At 32.0% G+C, this 26,832-nt stretch overlaps 1 protein-coding gene across 4 annotated transcripts in view; it reads left to right on the top strand.

Annotated features, from left to right (window-relative positions):
* Ctnna3 (catenin alpha 3) overlaps positions 1–26,832 on the top strand; it is a 1,721,400-nt gene that overhangs the window by 1,251,302 nt on the left and 443,266 nt on the right. For all 4 annotated transcript variants that reach the window (XM_047553944.1, XM_047553945.1, XM_047553946.1 and 1 more), the window contains one exon: positions 20,688–20,888. In XM_047553944.1, coding sequence (XP_047409900.1) covers positions 20,688–20,888 — 201 coding nt within the window. The remainder of the gene's footprint in view (positions 1–20,687; positions 20,889–26,832) is intronic.

Below are 26,832 nucleotides of genomic sequence, written 5' to 3'. Positions count from 1 at the left end.
AAATTATCAATTTTTGGTTTTGTTTTGCTGTTTCAAATGAATCCAGCAGTAAAACAGTGTCCTATAGGATGGTATGGGGTTAGTACTATCAGAGTTCATCTTTTGAACTCAGAGTTCATGAAAGCATTTTCAAATTAAACTTCACAAAGTCAAACTTGAAAATAAATACCCTATCTCACACTGTGCAATATGTTTAGCTATATATACAGATTTTAATGGGATTTTATTTTTCTCTCCAATCTTCCCACAATAACTACTGAAATAAGAACCCTAAGTTTGCTGGGCATGCTGGTACAGCTTGGGATGCTGAGGCAGAAGCATCACAAGTTCACAACCAGATTTAACAATTTATTGAGGCCCTAAGCAACTTAGTGAGACCCTATCTCACAATTTAAAAAATAGAAAATGAACTGGGGATATGGGTCAATGGTTAAGCACTCCTGGGTTCAATTTCTGGTACCCTCCCCCTCAAAAACAAGTTCATTCTTAGCCAAAAAAAAAAAAAAAAAACCTTTGTATGATTAGGAAATTCTGTATATTTTGTAGAGAATTTTGATTGAAGGGAATGAGATGATGTGAAGTAAAAATGTAGGAACCATTTTTGATGGAGCAAAGTTTGGACAAGAGAAATTTCCAAATACAGAAAATTTCCCTTTGACCTCTCCTTCTTTCTTATACTTTACTAAGGGTTTCCTATTTGAAGACATAATCATTAACCATGTTTCTAGAAGGAAGTTAATTATTTAGTATATGAAATAGACCTAGAATGCTCAGAAAATGTCAACAGAATTAAATTTGATAGAATATTGATGGAATAATGCCAGAAATTCCATAATTTTGTTTTGGAATAATGTGCCTGTTAGCAAAAATGAAATGCCATTGCTTTCTGAGGTTATTTTATACATTCTAGTTCAACTTAGAGGTCAATAGTCTATCAAGGAAGTGAAATTATTGTGCTTTTTATATGCTCATGTAGATAAGGAGCGGTAAGAAGTCTCTGATTGAAAAATATCTCTCCATACCAGTGTGTGAATTATATATTCATTTTCAGGTGGGTTATTGCACACTCTTCTTTTAAAATGTTTAATGTATTCATTAGACACTTGAATTACAGTCATTGACATTTTAGTTTGAATTTCTTTAATCTAAATGTTGACTGTCAAGGACATTTTCACTGAAGAGTAGGAGTATTATTGAAAAAATAAATGGAGAGTGGGAAGAATATTTATATTTCAAGAAGACCTTTATGACAGAGTCAGGTAGATTATTATAGGTTACTTAAGAACAATCAAAATTTAAAGTTTGGAAGAAGGGACATTAGAAATTAAGGATAGAAGGCTTTGGGAGAAAATCTTTGTCCATTTTAGAACTTTTACCTGACCCCATATGCCAAAGAGGATGATCCAAGTGTTCCTCTATTATATGGTGGAGATATTATTTGGTGACTAATATATGACATGAACTCTTTAGAGACAAAGAAAATTATGAGAAAAGTCTAATTTTATACTTGAAAGAGATAAAAAAGACTACCACTTAAAATGATGAATATTTACAAAATGAAGGTTTTAAAAGTAATTCTAAAGTGTTACAATGAGTGAATGTGCAAATAATGAGTGAAAACAATTTTATATATGAGTGTGGCTAGAGAGATCTTTTAGATTCAAATAAATATATGCCTAGTATCAAAACCACAGCTAATTGAAGAATTAAGAGTAAAAACCAATATTCAAGTTTTTGAAATAATATAAAAAGCAGCAATGTTCAAAGAGTGTCTTTGATGCTCATTATCAGCATTGTATTGATATTGTTTAGAAGCTGGCCCATCCACTTGATATGTACACAGTCTACTTTAAAAGAGGAGTGGTGAAATGGCAATAAATGTCACTGAAATATGGTTTTTAGATGTGTTTTGTGTGGAGTGGAGAGTACATAATAAAAATGATGAATTGATTTAAATCTTCCTTCCCTGTTTTCCTTCTTTTAAGCACAGTTGTTTAAATTCCCTATATAGTTAGAATACATACACTTTTAAGAAAGCATTCTGCTGAAAGTAATTGGGTATTTTTCACCATCACATAAATCTGTTAGGTGGTGCTTGATATTCTTGGAAAGTCATACAACAGGCATTTATTACTATCAAAGGGGCCTTCTAAAGAGAAAATTCACAGTTGTTTAATAAAATAAAGCAATTTAATGAGTTCTGCATAAATAAAACTCTTTGAAGGAAAATTTTGTTCAAAAACCATTTGAAACTTAAAAAAGCAAAACATATCACCACAATCTACTTTTGTAATGAGAAAGATGTATGGTATCTCACTGAACAGTCATGAAACATTTATTCATACAGTAATTCATCATGACATAATTCTATTAAACCAGCAGCACCAAGAAGTAGTTTTGAGCAAATTTTGAGTCAAACTTACTGGGTTTAATCTTAGTTCTACCACTTAATATCAGTATTTGAACTTGAAACAGGTTACTTTATTACTGTTTGCCTCTGTTTCTTCCATAAGAATAAAGATAATAATAGTAATTATTTCTTAGTGTTATTTGGAGGACCAAAGAAGATAATAATATATGAACAATACCTTGTACATACAATACTCAAGATTAGCTTATTATTATACGTGTAAGGGCTTTTCTTTATGCAGTGTGAGGTTTAAAACTCAGTCAATTGATATAGGAAACAAGTTCACATAAATTTCAAAATATTTCTCAGAACATTGGAACCCCAGACAACAAAATAAGTATAGAATAGGCATATTACATAAAGAGTGGTCAGGAAAATTCTTTCAGTGGGCACAAAAGCTCCACATTATTATGTATTATATTCTTATTCTTTGTGATGATGAACAAGACTGCCTAAATGTGAAGAAATAAAAGAACAAAGGGTCTCAATAATTACTTCTTTATAATGTTAATACTAATAATGTTATAATATAATGTTAAGGTTATAACTTCTGCATCTTCTAAATTATGATCCTCAACAGAGGAGGAGACCTCCTTAGGGAGTCAAGAAGATACAAACACATCTCAAATGAGTTATTTCAAGTTCATTGATAAAAAAAATAAGAGATTATCCACTTAAGTTTTCTTCTTAAATTATTAGTTGAAATAACACAATTTACTGAATATATATTATGTGTCAGACATTAGGCTTATCATTTAATGTAAGTTACCCAATTGAAAACCACAACCACAGATTTTTGTGTTGAACATTCTACCAAAAGATTTGATTAGATGTTAGCCATAGCTGTGTAGAAGGAGTGCACCACAGTTATTGGATCCCTAAAACATTTTTCATATCAGGAAGTTTATTGGACTATAAAGAGCTTCATTTGTTGTCTATTATAAGAATGTTAAAACATGATTGGTTATCTTTTTGAAACAATGTACTCTAGACAGTTGCTTTACTTTTCCACATCTCTACATAATAAGAAATAAGCAGGGAATGCTTACACAATCCTACCAAACTCACCTTGATTTTAGGACATCACAACTACTTCCTTGCTCCATTTGGAATGTTCTACCTGGGGCTGTTTTTCATGCATCTGAAGTGGTTTCTCTAGCCAGTTTATATAAATGTGTTTAAAATTTGTTCTAAAACACTTGGCAACATGTTCTGACACTTAGATTTATTATTTAATTTTCTATTTTTCCCAATGGTTTTATACCCAAGACCATCAAAACTTTTAAAATGTTACTATTTACCTTGAAAATAGCAAAGTACCCAGCATATAATAGAAACCCAATAAATATGTGCTAAGTGTATAAGTGAAGCATATTATACAAATAATAATCATCTGTCTTATAAATAGCATTTCAAGTATTAATTACTTATATAACATGTAAACAATGCAAATTTGCAAAACAATTAATGAATTAAAATGTAAGAAAGAATCCTAAAATATGTCTTTCTTTTTAATATGTCTTGAGTGTTTATTATATTCCTGACATTGTCCTTGATGCTGAAGATTCAATAAGCGAATAAAAAATTTTATATCAGTCTTTTTTCCATGTTTGAGTAGTCTTTGGATGTGTTATACTCAATTACATCAGTGAGAAATGTTCATCCCCATGGAAGTCTAAGTCTTGAGTTTATATGATACTATTAAAAGAGAAAATAAGCATCAGGAGTTGACAAAATTTATCTATCTAGTTACTGAAAGAAATGGATAAATAAAATAAGTGAATCCAAAGAGTAGAGAAAATTATATTTCTTAATGAGAGGAGTCTCTATCATATCTGGGGAATAATAACACTGCCAGAGATTCTGTGTCCAGATTACCAGAGACCATGGCATACAGTCTTTAGAATTGACATGGGAGAGAGTTGAAAGTAGAGCTGCCATATATATGTCATACATATGTCATGTATAATTATTTATGTATACTCAGTTACATTAGTGAGAAATGTTCATCCATGGGGAAGTCAAAGTCTTGAGTTTATATGACACTATTAGAAGAGCAAATAAGCATTAGAAGTTGATAAATCAGCAATAAAACTTTTCTATACATGATCTCACTTCCACACTTTCCAATGTTGATGACTTGAAGAGATTAGTGTGGGTATATTGATTTCTGCATCTATTAGGCACCCTTAGCCAATAACCATTTTAAAGTATAAAATTTTCAAAACCATCTTCTGAGGCAAAGAAATTTTACAAAGAGAATATTTAAGTACTATGATGAACAAATGATAAAAATTCCTTGTTATCTCATGATCTAGCAAATCATATTTCTCCTTTTTTTTTTTTTGGTACTGGGGATTGAACCTAGGGGCACTTAATCACTTATCCACATCCCTAGTTCTTTTTATATTCTATTTATAGACAAGTTCTCACTAAGTTGCTAAGAACCTCACTAAGTTGCTGAGACTGGCTTTGAACTTGTGATCCTCCTTCCAGGGTTGCTAGAAAGTATAGTGACAAATTTATAGACTATTATTTGCAATTTTTTTTTTGAAATTATGGTTGATTTATTTGTATTCTCCTTTTTGATTTTTTGTTTTCTCTTTTAGCATAATTTTATTTGTCTAATAGGCTATTAAAAAGACATATCCACAGATACATATGTGTCTATGTGAGTGTGAATTTGTGTGTGTATGTCTTTAGTATTTCATCTCTTTAAAAACTACTAGAAATTTTTGTTATATTTTGGAGTTCATATTAAAGTTTGCTGTTTTAATGCAGAGATAATTTAACATAAACAATCTGTAAAAATGGTATAAACTTAACATTGCTGGAATAGATAAATGGCATTCATACTATCAGGAGATATGTGTTCTTTCTTGGCATCTGACAACAAATTATAAATTATAAAGATTAACTCTTGATGGCTAATAGTATAAGGCAATTATGGACCTATAATTAGCAGTAACAGTAAAATATGATCAGGCTCACCATGTGTGACTGTGTTTGCCACATGTGACATTAGTGCAATTTTCCTGAGATAACAGTATAGATCTGTGGTATCGTAGGGTAAAACAAAACAAAACAAAACAAAAAACCTAGGAATTCTTCATTTTAGCTTGCTATTCTTTGATAAAGGATGACATTTTGATAATATCAGGTCTAAGGTTTGGTATGAATATTTACTATGAGAAAAACAGTGCAGCTCTTATTTAAGTTTTCTAATGCCATTTTAAAATGTGTGACAGCTTTACTTATTCACATATGTATCATTTGCAATATTACGATGGAATGCAGAGTTTCATATGTTTGACTGTCAAAGTCAACCATTATGTTATCATATTTTCTATAAAATTTTGTACCTCCTGTGTTTTTTCACGTGTTAAAACAAAATCATTCTGTTTTTATTATTTTCTAAATGTGTTAAGAATTCATTAGATAAGAAACAAGAGATACTGAGATACAGGCAAATAAATGAGCCCATAGATACATACCATTGAGAAAATATTCAGTTTTAACTGAGATTTGCTTAGTGTGAATAATAAGAATAATAATAACTTCAGGAAATAAAGGGTATAACAACATTCTGAAATTGTATAAGGAAAACAAAGGTAATTATAATCCCATAAATTATTATTTTATAACTAATCTTAATAAGGTAGGTCAGTAGCCCTAAAAATAGACAATGAAATAAAGACTACATATACCAGTGAAAATTACTATTTGCAGTTCAACAAACATTAGTGGAAAAGGAAATAAAATAGAAAAAGCAACAAAATGAAAATTAGAGGAAAATAAAATCAGACCAGATGTTGTGAATCTGTTTTTCATGCAGAGATGCTTAAATGCAAGGAATGGCCTTCCAGGCAAGGTTGCTGAGATAATAACACTGAATTTGTTCAGGATGGTTTGATTAGAGGGTCTGACAGTGGAGGGTTAGAACTATAAGGAGAATAAGCTATGTGGGCTAACTGGGTTCTTTACATTTTTAAAAGAAATGTTATATCTTCATTTAAGATATTGAATAAATATGGGGCTTTCTCTACTTTTCGTTTAGTCTTAACATCAAAAGCTCACATTTTGTTTCACATTTTTATCAGTCTTTTTAACAGCTTACCTCGCATTACTATTAGCAGTTTGTCCTATAATAGTACTGATTTTTTTTGTTTTTTGTTTTTTGTTTTTATCTTTCTGATTGTGTCTGGTCTAGTACAGTACCCATTCTAGCTTCCCCTACCGTGATCCCTATTATATGAACATTTGTTTCATGTGCTATTGTCTTTCATCATGTTTGAGTCTTGGCAAACATTTCTTTGAAACATAATACCTTATAGATAGTTTATACTGGTCCCATGCAATAATTGTAATTGTTAGACATATGACTAGTATAATTGCCAATTTTTAATTTAGAGGTTTCTGTATAACACAAAAATGTGTTTAAAAGCACAGGACTGGGAATTAAAAGATCTAAATTACTTTTTAAATCTTTAAGTAGAACTTGTTTTAATTTCATGTCTACATTTTCTTAAATCTAAGTTAAACTGAACTAAGATGTCTATCTACAAAGGCCATGAATTTTATTTTCCTAGGTGTGAAATAACCAGCTAAAAATAATTAAAATGTGCAAAGAAAAGAACATAAAACATAAATAAGTAATCTTATAAAACAATATTATGAATTGGTCTTATCAAATGAAATTTAAAAAATCAGAAATCATGTTTAAGAAATTCTTCAGTTTTTATATAAATATCATTCTAGCAAAGACTTTTGCAGTAAGCCAATTCCTTGTCTGTAAACTCTCAATAGACACATCAGTGCTGGTGGAACATAGACTTGTCTTTTTGGTAGGGAAATTGGCCCACTCCTATTCCCATAATCACTAAGGAACTTATAAACACACAATGAGCATAAAAAAAAAAATTCTACAAAACCTAAGACCTATACATTGTAATTAATCTGATCTCAATGGGACAATTCATGGATCATGATGTGATGATGAACAAACATAGAAAGAGAAAGGATGTTATTGAAAAAGGAAATGTTCTAAGATCACTTATATGTATATGTTAGGGCATTTCTCATTTTTCTTATAGTTGTTTGTTTAGTTCTGTGATTGGACTGTGAGTTCTTTTAAAGCAGACCATGACTTATTTATTTTGCCATTTCTTATGGCTGGAAAATATCTAGTGATAGGAATCCTATAAATATTCATTGAATGAGTGACTATATCATTATTCAATAAATTATATATTGAACTAATACATAAATATTTATATGTAGTCATTTATTTAAAAATATACAATTGCTATCTTTTTTTTTTAAGTAAAAAGAGAGAGAAAGGAATAACAATCCTGGAAGAACTAAAGGTACTAAGGTTTACATGGGGATTTTACTGTTCTATTTCTTTCAGTAGTAAGTAGTTGTTAGTAAATTGTAATGTCCTTAGTTCCCTAAGTTTTACAACTAAGGTACTGTTTAACAACACTAATTAAGAATAGAATAGAATATTAAATGGTCATCATTAAAATGGTAATATATACATTGCTACATAAAATGTCATTTTATGGATATGTATAATTAATATGTATATTATGTATATTTTGGTACCACAAATTGAACTTAGGGGCATTCAGCCACTGAGCCACATCCACAGCCCTATTTTGCATTTTATTTAGAGAGAGGTCTCACTGAGTTGCTTAGTGCCTTGCTTATTTTGCTGAGGCTGGCATTGAACTCACAATCCTCCTGTCTCTGCCTCCCGAGCCCCAAAATGTATACTTTTAAAAAATAAAAATTATCCATAATACCTATTGAAAACTAGTGTTAGGAGTTTGGAATTTCTTCCACTCTTTTTCTGGAAAGATATATAGTTATATAATATACTACAGATTCATAAATAAATAAACATGATTTTTAACAAATGGTCTATTTTAATAGGTATCTTAAAATTATCTCAGAAGCCTCTTTTGATGTGATTTAATTATTTGATAAGCTTTTAAATTGTTTTATAATATTCTGTTAAGTTAAATCAATGCTCATGTTCACCAATGGTTAATTTGCATTATAAAATAAATTCATTGTTAGTGTTAACCAGTATCAGTGGTTTAAATTTTATATAATCAATATATATCAATATATTAATGTGCAGAAAGACATTTTATTTCTGGAAAAGTCATTTTTTGACAATAATAATTAGGGAGTGTCATTTCTTGGCCCAAGTCCACCAATCTACTGTATAAAGTTGAGAAATGAACTCATTTCTCTGAAATGTTCAATAACTATACCAGGGATTTGTTGTAAATCCATAGCTGAACCATTCATAAATATTTTTTGTATATGCCATGGTGGGGAGAGGCTATTTTAACTTTTAATTAGGTAGCTCATTGCTCCCATAAACCGGTTCTTTTTATAAGGTGTTAATACATGTCATTAAATTTAGATATAATTTTCACATGGATGCCTAAGTTATAATTGAGGTGAAAACCTTTAAAATCTTTCTCCTGAAATTTTAATCCATGATAATTTCACTTAGTTATTTCAATACTTTCTAAAATAAAGTTTAGTAAACTGCATCATGAATTTTATCAGCCTTATTACATTCTACTTGTTGGAAAAAAATTGGTTAAATATACCCAAAAGGAACTCTAAGTCTATCTGTCTTTGAGTATTTAAGTAAATTTATGTTTATTCAATAGTATTTTAGATATTATATATTGAGAGAGTTAAATTAGAACATTAAATAACAGTATAAAAATATAAAGAATACTGAGAAGTGGAGAATAATCACTGATACTGATGAAATTGGATCTAGTTGAGAGGTTATGGGATGGTTATGAGTAAGCTCCAATAGAGAATCTTCTAAAGAATTTTTGGCAGTGGGAACTCCATGGAAAGATTATGTGCATAGACTTTAGAAATCCAAATTAAGATGAAACATATTAAGTTCTCTGGAAACATCATACTTACATAATTAAACTATGTATTTTACCTTGATTTTGTTATTAGTCTTAATACATTGCTATTCAATCGCATGTAGTTTTGTAGGGATTTGCATATTGTTAAAAATCATCATGGTGTTCTAGAATATTTTGTGAATATTTTGTTTGGGGATGGGAAATTGCACCTTGTATATGAACTTCTTTGTCATATATATAGTGAATTCAACATTTTAATTTTAGTTTCCTTAAAACAATTCCAATTGAAATTCAGAGAATTTGTCTCAACGAGTGGAATCTGTTCTGCCAGTATTTTTAGCATTTGAGAGCAAGATATGAGCTATATAAATTTCAACAAAAGGGCGTTGTGCCTAACTTTAATGTAAATTCTTTGACTAGTGAAGTGAAACCCTTCAAGGCATATATCTAATAACAGTCCTTTAAAAATTTTTTTCCCTATGTCGAGAGATACTGTATTAAAAAAGGTAATCAAAATAATTGAATAGTATGTTTAATATTCTGGGGAAAAAGGTAATATTTACCAGGTTTTAAGCAATATATTATTAGTTTTATCTCCATATTTCCCATTTTATACACATTATTCCTTAGGGTTTCTAAATGTGTTATATACCTCTAGAACTTCATTTTAAGTAGTACCCAAATTTGTAGATGTCTGTGCCTAAAAGTATGTATGGATTTCATAATTAGCACTCAAATAGTTCTATATTTTGAATCTTGAAGAAGGAATAGTACCCAAATTAATGCTGTGTTTTACAAGAGAATCCAGCAGCAGAGGCATCCAACATTAGCATCCAGTGTGCAGGAATTGAATAGTTTTATTACATAATATGGGAGAATTGCTCACTACTGTCTGTTCCTGCTGACAGTCCTGATGTTCAAACTGGTAATATCCTCAAAGCTATTTTTTTTTAAACTCAATACTTTGTTATTAGATGCTAATAGGTATTTGGTCTAGGGGAGAAGAAGCAATGGGACAATTAACATTAAAAGGCTCAGTTAAAGAGTCAGTGGAAGAAAGTATGGTCTGAATGAGAATGCCTAAGGTTTGTTTTACTTCTTCTCTTTGTTTATGTTATCAGGATAATGGTGGCATAAAATGCAATAACCTAAACTCTTGCTCCTGTAAGAAAAGCTGAGTAACTGAAGCATTAGGCTTCATTTGTTCATTTATACTTCCCTGGCCATTATCCCTGGTGATCTTCCTAGAATACACACTTTAGGTTCCTCTAGCAATAGTGGCTCTGAACAGATCCAGAATATTAACCCTACTAGAGCACTGTCCTTGTGAGCTTTGCAGAATTAAAATTATCCCTCTAAAATTAAAATTAGAATGAAAAATTATACATATAGCCATATAATTGTTTATACTATAAATAGGTAAATATCTTAAAATTACAATTTTTTCTTCCCATCATATATTTGGAATAAATTAATGATATAATTATAGAATCACCATATCTCAAAGTCAGATGAGACATTAGCGTTCATGGGACCCTGATTTTGACTTATGACTCGGTTACCATAATGTAAATTTTGAAACAACACTGACCTGCTCAAAGCCTTAGTGTTTTTTCATCTATAAAAATGAAATGCATCAGAACTAACTCTTGGAATTATTATAAGAATGAAACAAACTGATTTACAGAGATATGTGTGTGTGTATTATATTATGTATATATATTATCTGGCAAACTGCCTGAAAACAATAGGCTCTGAAGAAGTATTTATTGAAAATGTAAAGACAAGAAACCCAGTTGGTACCTAGAAATACCTATGAAGGCTAGAAGAGTTGGAGAAAGAATAGCTCAAAACTGTTTATTAGTTCTAGTCTTGGAAATATTGAATTATGTTTAAAATTTCTACTTCTTTAACTATAGACATCTATAGAAGATGCATGTTGTTGAACATATAGGATTAATATTAGTTTTCTTGCTATTGTAGAATCTAAACACAGTGCTTATTGAAGGTCTCAAGTGAACTTGGCAGTATGCATAGAATGTTTGAAGAATCTCCTTTGTTGTTACTAGTGATAAAACACTACCAATGCATTCTTATTAACTAAATTGCACAGTCTTAAATTCAATAGGTTTTAGCAAATATATATGGATGTGTGTTCACCATTACAGTGTCATAAAGAGGAGTTCAACTTCCCAGAAAATCTGTGCTCCACCTATTCATCCACCCACCTTACTTGGGAACCCCTTGTAATTACTTGTCTTTTTATTGCTTGCATAGCTTTGCCTTTTCCGGAATGTTATCAATTGCAATCACATAGTATGTAAACTTTCCAGATGAACTTTCTTCATTAGCAAATGAATTTAAGTTTTCTCCACATTTGCATAAGTTCGATAGTTCATTTCTTTTTATTTATTTATTTATTTATTTTTTAATATTCCATTGTCTCAATGTTCCATAGTTTTGTCATTCACCTACTGAAGGACGTCTTCTTTGCTTCACAGTTTTGGCAATTACAGATGAAACTATTGTAAACATTTATGTGCAGGGGTGGATATAACTTTTCAACTTATTTGGATAAATATCAAGGAGTATGATTGTTAGATTGCACTGTAAGTGTATATTTATATAAGGAAGTACCAAATGTCTTCCAAATTGGTTGGGCCATTTTGCATTCCCTCCAGGATTGAATGAGGGCTCCTGTTGCTTCACATCATCATCATCATTTGATGTTGTGTTTTCAATTTTAGTCACTTTAATTTGTATCAATAAGTAGTTTATTTTTTAGGAGAATAAATATAGGCTAATTTCCTTTATGTGCATTCTAGAGCAGGCACAATTGAGGAATCACTGCACAATGCTAAAATTCAAATAAATGTAAGGAATTATTTTAAATTGACAATGTCCTGGGTATCTTCCATAGAAAGAAGATACAATTGAGAAGGAGCTGAAAGAGCTTCAACAGATTGTTAGTTTTCTGTTATTCATAGCTAAAAAATTGTTAAGTGAATATTTATTTTAATAATATTGTTTAAAATGTGTTCATATGTCACATGTATTTGAACAGATGCAATATGTAGTTTTAATTTGTACCTGTCTGACAATATATGTTCAGCATCTTTTCATATTCTTGTCATCTGTTTATCTTCTTTTATGAGATGTCTGCTCAAATCTTTTGCTCATTTTTTAAACTAACTTGGTTGCTTTATTATTATTTAAATTAAAAATTCTTTGTAAATCTTGGATTGCAATCTTTTATCACATGTATGTTTTGGAAATACTATCTAGTATGTTTTTTTTTTCATTTTTCTTAATAGTGCTTTGCAAAGCAAATTTTCACTTTTATGATTACATTTTTCATATTGTATTTAAAAATTCCTTGCCACCCAAAGATTGCCTACATTATTTTTTTTATATAATCAAAGAGAAGACTAATAGTTTTACATTTTAAATGTGGACCTATGATTCAACATGTAATTTTTGCTTTATATGTTTTGCCCAGAATAGTGTTATACCTGAAAAATTGGTAACTTCTAGTCAAGGAGTGTAGTCTGGCATATAGTCTGGCATATAGTCTAAGAATAACTTTCTAAATTGGAAAGCATGACTTTTACAAATTTAAAGTAACTGTGTGTCAGAAATTCATATTGAGAGTCACTAAGATTATCAGCCTTGTTGAAAGAGAATTGGATAAAGACAGAATATTTCAGTAAAATTTGTCATTTAGAAACAAACCTGGTCAATGCCCCACAGAGCAATAAAACTGTTAACCTTTAAGATTATCTTTACTGCAGAAATAATTTCCATCTCTACCAATAAAATTTTATTTGAATTACTATGTGAGAAGAATCATTTATATGGCTCTGAGTTTTAAAAAGGAAGTGAGCATCTATCCCAACAGAGTTGTAAAATATCCTAATCAACAGTAATAGCAAGTGGAACAAAGGTATATATTCCTGGGAGTTCAGCATTTGCCAGGCAAGTCTGATTTGCAGTGTGTACCCTGCAGGGCACTGAAAGGACAAGTGATAGTCCATTTTGTTTATTTCTAAGCTTTTGGCAAGTTTCTTAACAACTTTACACAGAAAGCTATTGTGAGAGCCTACTTAAGATTTACTGAAAGAAATATGAAGGCGTCTGTGACTCTGTGGTTTTTATTTCTATAGAATTGTTTGTGCATAAGTACCGTAGAGTTACTATAAGTACTAGTTGATAACTAGTTTGAGAATAGCAATCATAGGCTATATTTATTAATAGCAATATTACAAGTTTTTATTTTTTTCTTAATTGTCAGAGGTAAGTCAGAAAAAGTTTGAATTGTCCAAAAGCTCAGTGAAGAATGCAAAGCTTGGAGTGCAGAGAAACTGGGCCAAATTTTGTGTAAAGTCTAACAAAACATTATTGAATTATAAAATGACAGAAATTTTCATAAGCTAATGCTGTGGGCTTATCTTTAGGTGAGTGCAGAGCAAATAGATACAACCAGGAAATAAACAAATAAAAAAGGTTTGTTATTTGCAGAAGTAAAAACATCAAACTCAGTTCTCAAAGTGTTCATCACAAACAGAAAGCAAGGGGCTTTTATTGGGACAATTTATACATATTCATATAGAAAAGACACATTATCACATATAGAAGCATGCACATTCCTGAGCATACTCAATTTGAGGTTCTATATCAGAAGTTCTTTAAAAAACAAACAAGCAAAAAACAAGAAAAGGTAGATTCTAACATCTCTTACCAGAGGACTTAGAAGTATAATGAGCAAAGTAAACTCTAGATTACCTAAAAATGGTAAGTCAAGGTTACTCAGCAATTTTGGCATATTTTTTTTTTCTTTTTAATACGGCAGGTTAAACTCAGGGGCACTGGACCACTGAGCCACATCCCCAGCCATATTTTTTATTTCAATTTTAAAAACAGGGTCTCACAGAGTTGCTTAACCCCTTGCTTTTGCTGAGGCTGACTTGAACTCAAGATGCTCCTGCCTCAACCTCCTAAGCAGCTGGAATTATTGGCGTGTGTCACCTTGCCCAGAAATTTGGGCAGGTTTTTGCCTGATATTTTGTAAGTTTCTCCAAGGGCCTTAGTCTAAACAAACAATAAGAAAAACATTAATCCTTTTATTGACTGGGTTATTCATTGTTGTTGTTTTGTTTTTTGGGTTTTTTTTAGTTTTGTCTGTTCTTCATATTAATCCCCTATTGGAGGAGTAGTTGGCCAAGATTTTCTCCCATTCTGTAGGCTCTCTCTTCACACTCTTGTTTCTTTTGCTGTGAAGAAACTTTTTAGCTTGATGGCATCCCGCTTATTGAGTCTTGGTTTTATTTCTTGTGCTTTGGGGGTCTTGTTAAGGAAGTTGGTGCCAGTTCCTAAATGATGAAGCACCGCCCCTATATTTTCTTCTAGCAATCATAAAATTTTTGGTCTAATTTTTAAGTCTTTAATACATTTTGACTTGAGTTTTGTGCAGGGTGAGAAAATGTTCAATATCTCTTGCAATATCAGTTCACTTCAGTCAGAATGGCAATGAGTAAGAATACAAACAATAATAAATGTTGGTGAGGTTGTGGAGAAAAGGGTACATTGTATATTGTTGGTGGGACTGCAGACTAGTACAACCACTCTTTAAAGCAGTATGGAGAGTCCTCAAAAACCTAGGGATGGAAACAACATATGATCCAGCTATCCCACTCCCTTGTATTTTCCCCAAAGATCTAAAATTGTCATATTGCAGTGATACAGCCACCTCAAAGATTATAGCAACACAATTCATAATAGGTAAATTATGGAATCAATGCAGGTACCCCTCAATAGATGAACCAATCAAGAAATTTATAAATATAAAATATTTGAATTTATAAATAAAAATATAAATATATAAATTTATTAATATATAATATATATAATGAGTTCATATATAGATACATAGATATCTATACATCTATATGATGGAATTCTACTCAACCATAAAAAAGAAATAAATTATGACATTTGCATATAACTGATGGAAATGAAGAATATCATGCTAAGTAAAATAAGCCAGACTCAGAAATTCAAAGGTCAAATATTTTCTTTCCTGTGGTAAGAGTAAAATAAATGAAAGGGAGAGGGAGAGATAGGATAACATAAAGGGAAGATCAATAATACAGAGGAAGGAGATCAAGAGGCAGAGGGGAGGGATGAGTAAGGGGAGGAAATGCAGAATGAATTCTTTAAAAATCATGTTATGTGCATGTATAAATATAACACAGGGAACTTCATCTTTATGTATAGGTAGAAAGAACCCATGAAACATAAATAAACAGACATGTGAAAAGAAGTCAAGTAGAGCAGAGGAAGAAGAATGGGAGAGGGACGGGAAAAGGGGAGGATCATGAACTGAAATCAAATTCTATGTATGTATGAGTTTGTTGGGATGAACTCAACTACAATGTATAACTATAAATCTCTAATAAAAAAAGAACAATGAACAATGATCAAAAAAAATAAACCAACTAACCAAACCTCCACAAAAAAGCCCCTTTGAAGGCAAGTTAAACCAATTAATGGAGCAGCAGCTTTTTCCCTGTAATTAAAGGAACTTGTCCCTAAAAGTGCCTGTCTAGCACATAAACATTTTGATTATCATATTTTGAGATAGATAAAAAAATAAATAAAATTTGTAATAAAAAGAATTCCTTTGACATAAAAGCAGTACTTCTGGTTAGTAGACTTGTCAACTCTTTTTATATAGGGACTGTGCTTTATTTTTTTATATTATTTACTTTTTTAAAAATATAGTAAGACTTAAATTGGGGAAAGGAGAGAGAGGAAAGGATTTGGAATGAAGAAAATGAATGAGGAATTTCACAGTGTTTTACATTTAGCTGTACAAGCTGATTATTCTCAAAATAGTACTTGCTAAAATCTTTCTGTGAGATATTAATTAATTTGGAAACCAATCATTATGATCTAATTCTTGCCAAACAGAAATTTTGACCATCATTAAGTAGATACATAAATAGCAATTAACTTACACAGTGGTGCATTTCATTTGCTTTTTATTATTATTTGTTTTGGGCAAACGGGAAAGACAAATATGGTATTTTGGTTTTTTGTTTGTTAAACATTTATGTAGTTGCCTGTGTAATGGATTTTAACATCTATAGATCCGGATATGCAAACATAGAAATTTGTTTTCTTATAATTAAACTTCTCCTAACTCATTCTCTGAGCTTACATACACTGGTAGCTAAGCTTAATCTTTCTAATTTAGGAAATTCATTTTATTTCAGATTATAACAGTTTTGTTAGGAAAAAAGTCAACATCCTTTTCTCTATTGTTCTTCTCCTAAGAATTTTTGTCTTACGTATCAAGCTACCATGGGAGGAAACTATTGATAGTGTATGACATATTACCCAGTTCACGAACTATAGCATAAACTCTCTTCCCCTTCAGGCTTTGGCATTGGTATCTTTGAAGTCCTGCTTCAGGAATTCAAAGAAAAAAACTTTTACCTCTCGACACATTCTAGGTTTTACAAATAAAATATCCTTATACTTTCAGTCTATTATCTGGGTTATAGATTTATAAAATTCTACTTTGGATGTCAAATGCCAATAAATCAATATTTTGTTCTCATTTCATTTTGTTTGTTTTCTACCTTCCTTGGGGCAGTCAAGCTGACCTTCAAATTCAGACTTTGATTAAGAAAAAAAGTATAGAATTTTTTAAAAATGTATTTAAAATTGTTGTACTGCACTTAACTGCAGTGATAGATGGTGTAGTTAGCAAGAGAAGGTTTTTAAAAATGAAGAATCTTTCGGCAAAAATCAGTTCTTTTATTGCCCTGTGTTTTACTGTTTTCCAACACAATAGAAGTCACCTTTTGCATCTCAGGATGGTTATAAGATGAGTGATGGAAATTGCTGGTAATTCAGCAATTCTGTGCTCTTAAAATAATGCACTTCAGCATTTGCACTAACACCAGGACATTCCCCTCTCCCCTCAAATCAAATGTTAAACTATACTTTGAAGCTGTTAAGACATAACTTTCTTATACATCAGTTCTGTAAAGCATAACATTCTGAATGTTTTTGTTCTATAATAATACATTATCTTTCTTTTAAACTATATTTTCAAAATGATATAAATTTTGAGTTCAAATTCTTCTACACTTAAGAAAAAATTAACTAGAGATAGAACTCCCTGTAATGTTTGCTGTGTCTAATGAGTAAATCCATTCTATCAGCAAAGTTTTAATTAAGGGATAGAACTACAGAACGTTTTATATGGCTATTTCATATTTTTTTCTTTCCTAGAGGTTCATGAGCTATATGGCTAGGCATAAAAACTCAAGTCACTCATAAAGTCCTTTTAGCTACTTGAATTCACCCGAAATATGAATAATAACACAGTAAGCAATTTCAAGAAATCAGGTTAATGTTTAGTTACTATGCATGTATGAGAGGTACTCAACATTTTGACATTTTTTTTTCTGACACTCTGTTTAGAATTTCGTGCAAACAGATGTTTCTAGGATTCAATGAAACAGTAGGGGTAATGGCAATGTGTCACAATAGTTTTAAATTTTTTCTTAATACTTTTGTGTTATATTTCATTGTAGTAGTTCCAGAATTATTTAATCACCATGTCTAACATTTTCATTATAGCTGCTTCAAACTCAGTCTGGTTATATGCTTCTTGCCACTCATTTCATCATTATTCTTTAACATTGCATATGTTCTAGAACTTTTGTTTCCATATCTAAACTTACCTCTATGATTCTTCACCATGATTACCACTATGGCCTCTGACTGCATTGCTCAGCTACAAACACTAACCACGCAAACTTCTATAAGTCCAAACAAAATAGAACTAGATTCTTATGCCTTTTACACTTACGCATAGGAAACATGATGCCTATGATTCACATGTGCTTTCTATCAAGATGGGACAATGCTTACATTTAGTATAAACCTTAATGATACATTCATAACTGAATGCTACTAATTAAGCTAAATATCCTAGTGAATTTACGGTGAATGTTTTCAGGGCTTAACATAATATTTTTCATGTAAATAATCTGAATGTCCTTGATATAGATTAAACTGGCTGAATTTCATGTCACAGAAATGTGCCCATGTATGTTAATAACCTGTTATTTAGTATTTAGTATTTATTCTTTGCCTCTTATAATAGAGCTTCATTCATTTATTCAAAAAACATTTTTGTTAGTATAACAACTATCGAGTCTTCTAATTGGTAATAAATAACAAACCTCAAGGAGAAAGATAAAATTTCTGCCCTTAGAAGTGTTTCACTGTCTACTAGAAAGATAATTGTATAATTATATCATGAATATACTGGAAGAAACTCTAATGGAAGGATATAAAACATTGCATAGGAATCTCAAAGGGTATTGAACCAGGTGGGTTCTTAGAAGGAGGTCAGCACAGATTTCCTGAGAAAGGAACATTTTGAGCAGTATCTAAAAACAATAGTAAGAGTTGAGCAAGCTGATCAAAGGCATTAGGTAGTCTAGGTCAAGGTTCTAATGTGCCCATAGGACAGAGGCATGGAAGAACAAGGAGGATTTTGGAAAATATAAAAAATGATACTGAAGTATAACAGGCCTACATAGGACTGGTATGAGTCAGGTTTAAAAGGTCACCAAGGACCATACTCTAGGGTAGTTTGATTTCATTCTCTGTATGTTAAGAAGTAAGTGTGACTCTGTAAGGAAATTGGATTGTGAATGATTGCTCTTGTAGCCTATCCCACAGATAGTTAATGAAGAATATGGAAAATGACAACTCCCAGGACAGGGAAATGACAGTTCCCCAAAACTGTCTGACCTGGAGGAGGAGAAGGGAGGAAGGCATCCTTTCCCAGTAACAATGGGCCCCAAGGGGAAAAAACAAACATTCATCCTTTCCTGAGTTGATCCCCATCCAGCATCTCCACCAAAAGCAAACATTTGTCCCTTCCCAGTAACAATGAGTCCCGAAGGGACTGAGTGCTAGGCCCTGGACTTTCACTCTTTCCCATTGCGGATGAGTCCTGGAAGGAGAAAAGCAAATAGTGAAGCTCTGAGTAACAGTAGGTCCCAGAGGAAGAAGATAAACAGTAAACTCCAGTTGGGTTCTGAACTTTCATCCCTTCCCAGTAACAATAAATTTCAAACTTTTTACAACTTCCTTCCTGACTGTCCAAAACAACATGTCTTGCTTCAGTCTTCAATAATTAAGCCACTCTCATTATAAACTATAAAACTCAGACTCCTTCTGTAACTGGGGACCATTTTTCACCCCAACAATGAGCCCCTCTGAGGTCTGACTGATGGACTCCATGGCTGAATAAATCTTCCTGGTTATTTGGGCTTACAGTTAACAGATACATGCAGATAGGGGTGGGGAGAAGTAGACAGAGAGTTCATGATTATGTTCTGTAATACTGAAATCTTTTTTGTGGTAATTGTTTTCTGTACGCTTTTAAGTAACAGAATTTTTAAACATGTTGGGCCGGAATGCATGTGATAAGGTCAGAAGTCAAAATACTAATTCTTTTAATTTCTAAAATCATTGTCTATTATTGTTGATATTGTATATTTGCTAGTCTCCTCTCATTAGTTTTATTTGGAAGTATTAATCATTTTCAACAGAAAAAGATTATTTTACTACAATAATAACTTCCTTCTTGCTTCAAGGCTTAATCATGCCAAGATGGAAGGAAAGTATGATGCACATTTTCAAAGTATTCACATTTTTCTGGTATTCATTTGCTTCAAATAAATCAATCTTTTAAAACTGTGTGTGTGTGTGTATGTGTGTGTGTGTTGATAGACTTGTGAGATTATTGGTTTACAACACTGAAATTGTATTTTTACATTTCTCATTGTATACTAATTTATAAGATTACTGTAATTGTGTTAAACCTCATAGTAAGTCAATAAACATTAGTTAAATAGAATTCCATGGTTTTATTTCTACATATATTTAATAAAGGTGATACTTTTGAAGAATTTTATAATATATTTACTATTGTTTTATTTAGAATTTAATGTTTCATCATTATATTATTTTCACTTTAATCAACAAATTATTCTTAATTCCCACCTACATGTCATTGAAATCTCAAATACAGTCTTTTGAAACTAGAATCTAGAACAATACGTAATCAATACAAATGTTTCTTTAAAGGTAAAATTGTTATATTTCACTGATTTTGTTGTTAAAGGGTAAAGGAAATAAGCAAAATATCTTTAATTTTCCCTTATTATTAATTCTCAGTGCTTTCAGCCTACAGTGTATAATTATAACATGCTAGATTTGTGTGATTTTAAAAAGTACGCACGCAACCAGTTTTCTCTGTCTTCTTACAGAAAGTCATATCCTGGAAGATGTCAACAAGTGTATCATAGCCTTGAGAGACCAGGATGCAGATAATTTAGACCGCGCTGCAGGAGCTATCAGAGGACGGGCAGCAAGAGTTGCTCACATTGTCACAGGTGAAATGGACAGTTATGAACCTGGGGCCTACACTGAAGGTGTCATGAGAAATGTTAACTTTCTTACAAGTACTGGTAAGTCTTCATTCCCAGGGACAGCTGTACTGTTCCTAATGTTTGAATGTATACAATTACCCAATAGTCATACATATGGAAAAAAAGAGTCTCATTCTGTCTTACTTGCTTCAACATACATAGCAATGCTATAATATCTGATAGGTGCTCATGACTCATGGTATGCGATTTAAAATTTATCCTGGTGAAATAAATATATTCACTAAGGAGAAAAGATCTTTTATAAATATATACATTATATAAATTACCCAAAGACCTTAGCCACTTATGAATGTTTATTAATGCCAGAGCTGTTAGATATATACTTAAGACAGTATAATTTTAAGTATGTAATAGTCTCTGGATCCTCTTTTGGCTTTTTCATTATTAAACACAAGTTTGTCATATGTTTCCAGAGAAATGCTCTCTACCTTCATCTGTGGTTGTTTGTGAAATGCCATTTTCTTCTTGCACATAATGTTCTTAAAAAAATTGCTTAAAAAATATGTAATTAGTATTTTGTTTAGGTTGCAGCTTCCAAGTTTCTAATTTCTGAAATCATTCACTAAATGCTTTTAATCACTTGGTAAAATGGCATCCTTCTTTTTAACATTATGATGAACATTTCTCCAATAAATTTACAGAAGTGTGAGGATTCATATGGATTCATACACAACAAGGACAGTCAACTAATTTTATGAGTCATCCTGGCAAAATTCTTTCCTCTGAAAAATGTTTGTGAAGTTGTGTAATCCCCAGATAGAATTGTTTTATTATTGCCTCTTAATTTAGAGTAATGTCGTATCTGTGATTCTGAAAATATTCTAAGTTCTGTACTTAAACATCCATCCTAAGGAATCATTCTTTACATTATTTATAGGGCACATTAAATTTGGAAGGTATGTACATTGTCTAGTTAAAAGGGTAGAAAGGATAAGAATGGATTTTTTTTTTTAAAGTTTGCCTTTTTAATGAAGATGTTCTTTGAGATTAATTAATTAAGAGAAACAGACCAAGAGTTAAATAATCTTCACTAGAGACTGGTTCTGAAGAGCTATGCTATAAGACAAACAGCAAGATTTGCAAAGAATCAATGAGTAGTTTTGTATTTTCCTAGTGTGCTGATATAGAAAATCCTTGACAAATCTTGGCAAAGAGTTTTTGTGTTCGCCCTTCAAAATTATTTCAAAAATACTGAAAATGTGCAAATGAAAGATGGAAGAGGTACATCCACAACTCTTAATATTAAACTGATATTTCTATATGCCCTCAAAGTTACTCACGTCACAAATAGATCACATAGCGGTTGGTTTTTCAATTAGGTGTGGCAATGTATTTACTTGCTTAAGAAGTTGATTGTATTATGATCATTCAGTATCTCCTCACTTTATTGGATTTTAGGAGTCCTTTCTTGTTGGTAGATATAAAGTACAGAGTTGCCGGCATCCCTGTTTTTTTTTTCCCCTATCTTACGAGAATGAAATTTTAAGTGAAAGAAGAATGTATGGCGGGTTTGTCCTTCAGCCAAGTGATAATTTTCTCTAGGGAATTGAACAGGCAAATTCTACCAGAATTACTATTTCTGGCCTCTGTATCTAAGTTTTGTAATCATATTAGCAATGTCTTGTAATCATGCTCTGTGTTATCATAATGTCTATGTAAATTGCCAAGTGTACAGTTTTATGCTTCATTAGAAAGAGTTTGTATCTGTCATATGTACAAAAAGAAGCAAAAGTGAAATTCCAAATTGTTCAGAATGTGAAGTGTATTATGAGAACACTGTTCACAATCTGAAATCAGAATAAAAATGAAAGTTATCTACACATTTAACTACAGTTTGTTAATTTACTAATGATTCCTAATGACTGTATCAGACATCTAATCAAAATGGCTTCATTATCACAACCAGTAGAGAAAAAGTTCATTCTCCTCTGATTACTTGTATGTATACTAGTTAAAATTCTCCAGGTAAATTATGTCCTATGTTCCAAATAAAATAATGAAGAATGATCCTGGGTTATTCTTTAATTAAACAAATCTTATCATTAATGTAACAGTATAGTTTATGACTTCTTCATTTTGTCAGTCTGGTTTTTCAGATACATTTTTGGTGTATCTTTGAAGAAAGCTTCTAAACTTTTAAAGTATGTCTAATTCAAACTTTTCTCCAAACAGCTTTCCTTGAAAATTATCAAAAGCATGCCTCACTAAAGGGAATTCTGAGGAATAAATTTGATGAAAAATCTAATTAGATCAGTTTGATCTTAACCAAACCTGAAAAATATGAGAATTCTCTCTCCCACTGTGATATTGTCTATGAAAATACTTTCTACTATTCTATCCTGCACAATTAAGTAACAGGAGATATTCATCTTTGTTCACTTCTGCTTCATATCTTGAACTTATTATTTATAAATAATTGTCAAATTACATAATTGGAAATGTCATGTTTTGTGTTATGAAACCTTAATAGTTCCTATTTGAGCAGGAAGAATGGCTATTTATGTGGCCTGTTTTTTTGGTACTCTTTCTTTCACATAGTTCTCAGGATTAAACCTAGCTCCCTGAAAACAACTTAATGAAATACTATTGTTAATTGTTTTATTTCTGAGACTTTCTAGTCTTTGCAATATTTGCCTTCAAGTATTGTCATCAATGATAAAACCTAAGCCATACTTATCTAAATCACCAAGAGTGTTTTGAAATATGGCACCTTTGATTTAAATCAGACTTTGTGGCTCATTAGCACATTTTAAGGTTTGATGATCTTGTGTTTTCAGCATTAGGAAGCCATGTTGCTTTGTTGCATTTCAGGAATTGACGTTGTTCATACACACTGGCAGTTGGTTTTAAATGAAGTGTGGTCAACATCTGAGTACTGCATTTTAGTCACAGGCATAATACTGTAATCTCCATGTGAAATTCATTATTCCATCCGATTCTTCCCTGTCACTAAGCTCCTCCACCTGTTGAGAATTTCTGATGGGGAAGAAAATATATTGTTTTTTTGTTAAACAACAAACCTTCTGAATTGCAGTGTGAAGGCTTATAAGTTATACTCTAAACATCAATTTGCGTGTTTTTTCATGCAGACAAGTTTGGGGAAAACCTAAGGCAGAAATGGACTGACAGTATATTTTTGAGTGATTTATGGACCCAAAGCGTCTGTTGCCAATCTCTAAACTGCACCTGTTTTTACTGTCAGTCAGGTTCACTGACCAAAACAGAAGCACCTATATGCATCTCACCACGACATCCTGATGGCATTCACTGTTGGCAACTGGGAGTTATGGGAACTAAAGACTCATTCATCCAGTACCAGATGAGACGAAAACTGCAAAATGCATACCCAGAATTCCCTCCTTAGAGTACAAAAGATCATATAATTACTTTTTTCCCCTTCAAAGCCAAATGAGTCAGATGAAAAGATATTTGAGCCTATTTCTGAAATGTATTTTTTTCTTCAAACTGGTTTCCAAAGTGGATAGACTTAAGTTTATGATTAAGTTAATAGAAATTATTACATTGAGAGGCTTTTAAAAAAAATTCTACTTTCTTTGTGTTACATCTCTGCCCTACAACCTTTAATAGTCATAGATTAAAAAATGAAGGCTTTTGATCTGGCAGTCCTTGCCCTTTACCATCCAGCAATGTTTGAAAATTGGTCTGTTGAGTAGATGTGACTCAAAGAATTTTCATGTATCCAGTACAGTTTGACTGACATAATTTTTACATAATTGGCTGGAGCTTATTGTTGTTCTTGCTTTTGTTGAGCCTGGGTCATAGTTTCCATCATGCCATGATCTCTTCTGCTCTCTCATTATATACTCAAGTCTACTTTGCTCACTTAATTTGCTTTCCTACAATTCACCCTAAAATTCATTTTTAACATTTTTTTCCCTAGTATTGTCCAAAATATATCTTCTATTCCATCTAAGTTGACACGTTCACAATCATGTAGACATTCCAGGATTGTTACTGCCTTTCGGTCTTCTCCATGCTGTCACTCTTATCTTGATATCTCTATCCCTTGTTTCTCACATCAAATTATATCCATCTTTCAAGGGCCACTTATATCTTGTCTTCTAAAACCTTTCTGCACTCCCTTTAGCATAGTAAAACCTTTCTGTTCTCAGGGGTTATGGCTGTTAAGGGATGTGCCTTTCATGTATGTCTTCCAGACTACTACTTGCTGACCATGAATTTTTCAGATGTGCTTATAATTTCTACATACATTATTTCCTTTTAGAAGAGAATGTAAACTGCAGGAGAAAAAAAATATATACCCCTGTTTTCTTCAAGAGTCTATCTTTTGTCTTGTGTTAGATTAAAAAAAAAAAAAAACAAAAACTTTGAATGGGGTCCCTATGATTTTGCTACTTCAGTTCCTAACTTGCAATGCCTTCTCTTCTCTATTGCCCTCTCAAAACAAAATTATCTTTAACATTTTCTCCATGCCACCACCTTCACAAAGGTGTTTCTGATTCCCTTTCAGTTAGAATGAATTGCTTAATTATCTGTCTGTGGATGTGCTTGTCATCTAGTTAATGCTTATTTTACTTTTTCTCACATTAGCTATCTACTTATGAGTTTCTCCCATTAGGTTGCAATATCCTCAAAGGTGGATATTACATTTTATTTATTTTTATGTTCCCCAGTAGAATCTTTTCCCCAGTAAATATTAGAAGTACAAAAAGATCATTGATAACCAAGTCCTTCTTTAAACTTTAAACTTGAAATTTTCTACAGTATGATTACATTATGCAGTGTAACATAGTTGAGTGAGGCAATAAGTTATCTTCCCAATTTAGGGAAAAAAGCACAAACATACTTCAGAAGCAATGGGCATGTCAAAGGCTGGGAAGGAGGACTGATTAAGGAAATAATCCATTACTATCCAGAGTTAGACATTAGCTACATCCAGAAAATTAGGGTCATGTTTTAAAAAGGTTATTCAGTGAGCTTTTGAACAAGAGATCTTTGTAAGCTCTGGGGCATGGTTAGCGGCCAAATAAAATTGGGCAGAAAGCGGCAGAGGCAAGCTTTATTAGAATTTGGCCCTCGGGCGAAATTTCCAGCCCCCGGGATTAGGGTAGGGAGTGGAAGAAAATTGTACCTGGCCCTCGCTGCCCAGGGTCTTTATAGGCTGGAATGGGTGGGGGTCCTGCTGAGTGACAGGTGGAGTTAAGGGAGTTAAGGGTCAGCAGGTGGAGTTTAAAGGTCAGTGGAGTTAAGGTTCAACAAGTGAAGTTAAGGGTCAGTGGAATTAAGTGTCAACAGGTGGAGTTAAGGGTCAGTGGAGTTTTCTTGTTCCTTTGATGGATCACCATTTGGTGCGCTGCCCTTCCTCTCAGTTGCCCAAATTCCGACCTAACAATCATGACTTATGTGTATTCAGTTACTTACAGAAACCATCATTGAACTTCATCTGTTGAAAGATCCCATTGAACCTAATTTCACTAATGTTTCTAGCAAATCCCTGAAGGGAGTAGTAACCAGCTTTGAAACAGTATGAATCAGGGTTCTGAATTATGTGCTTTGTTCCTTTGTACTTTAGCCTGAATCTGACACTCTTTAACACAACTAGTCAGAGAGCATTAACAAGGAACTTCGCTCTGCAGATCACTTGGCAAACCAAGTGTCCTTAAGGTGATTACATGGATGGGAATTAATTAACAACCCAGTCTCTTTAAAGAAGATTCCATGGCCTTGGAAGTGCTTCTGTTCCCCCATGAATGAGGGACCTTGAATAACATTGTGAGTTGAATAAAGTGTGATTCAGTTTTCTATCCAAGGATAACTACATTTTTATAGGAACCAAATCCAGTTAGGGAACTGAGGATACTTCTTATTTACCCTGTTAAGTAAATGGAAATATAAACTTAATCAACCAAAAGGAAAGTGGTATAAAAACAGAACTTCTCTATATGGACTGTGTGTTGGAAACAATTTTCTGACTTTGGGA

Source organism: Sciurus carolinensis, chromosome 5 (genome assembly GCF_902686445.1).
Source record: "Sciurus carolinensis chromosome 5, mSciCar1.2, whole genome shotgun sequence".
NCBI lineage: Eukaryota > Metazoa > Chordata > Mammalia > Rodentia > Sciuridae > Sciurus > Sciurus carolinensis.
The sequence above is the reverse complement of the archived record's forward strand: the minus strand, read 5'-3'. Positions and strand labels throughout refer to the sequence as shown.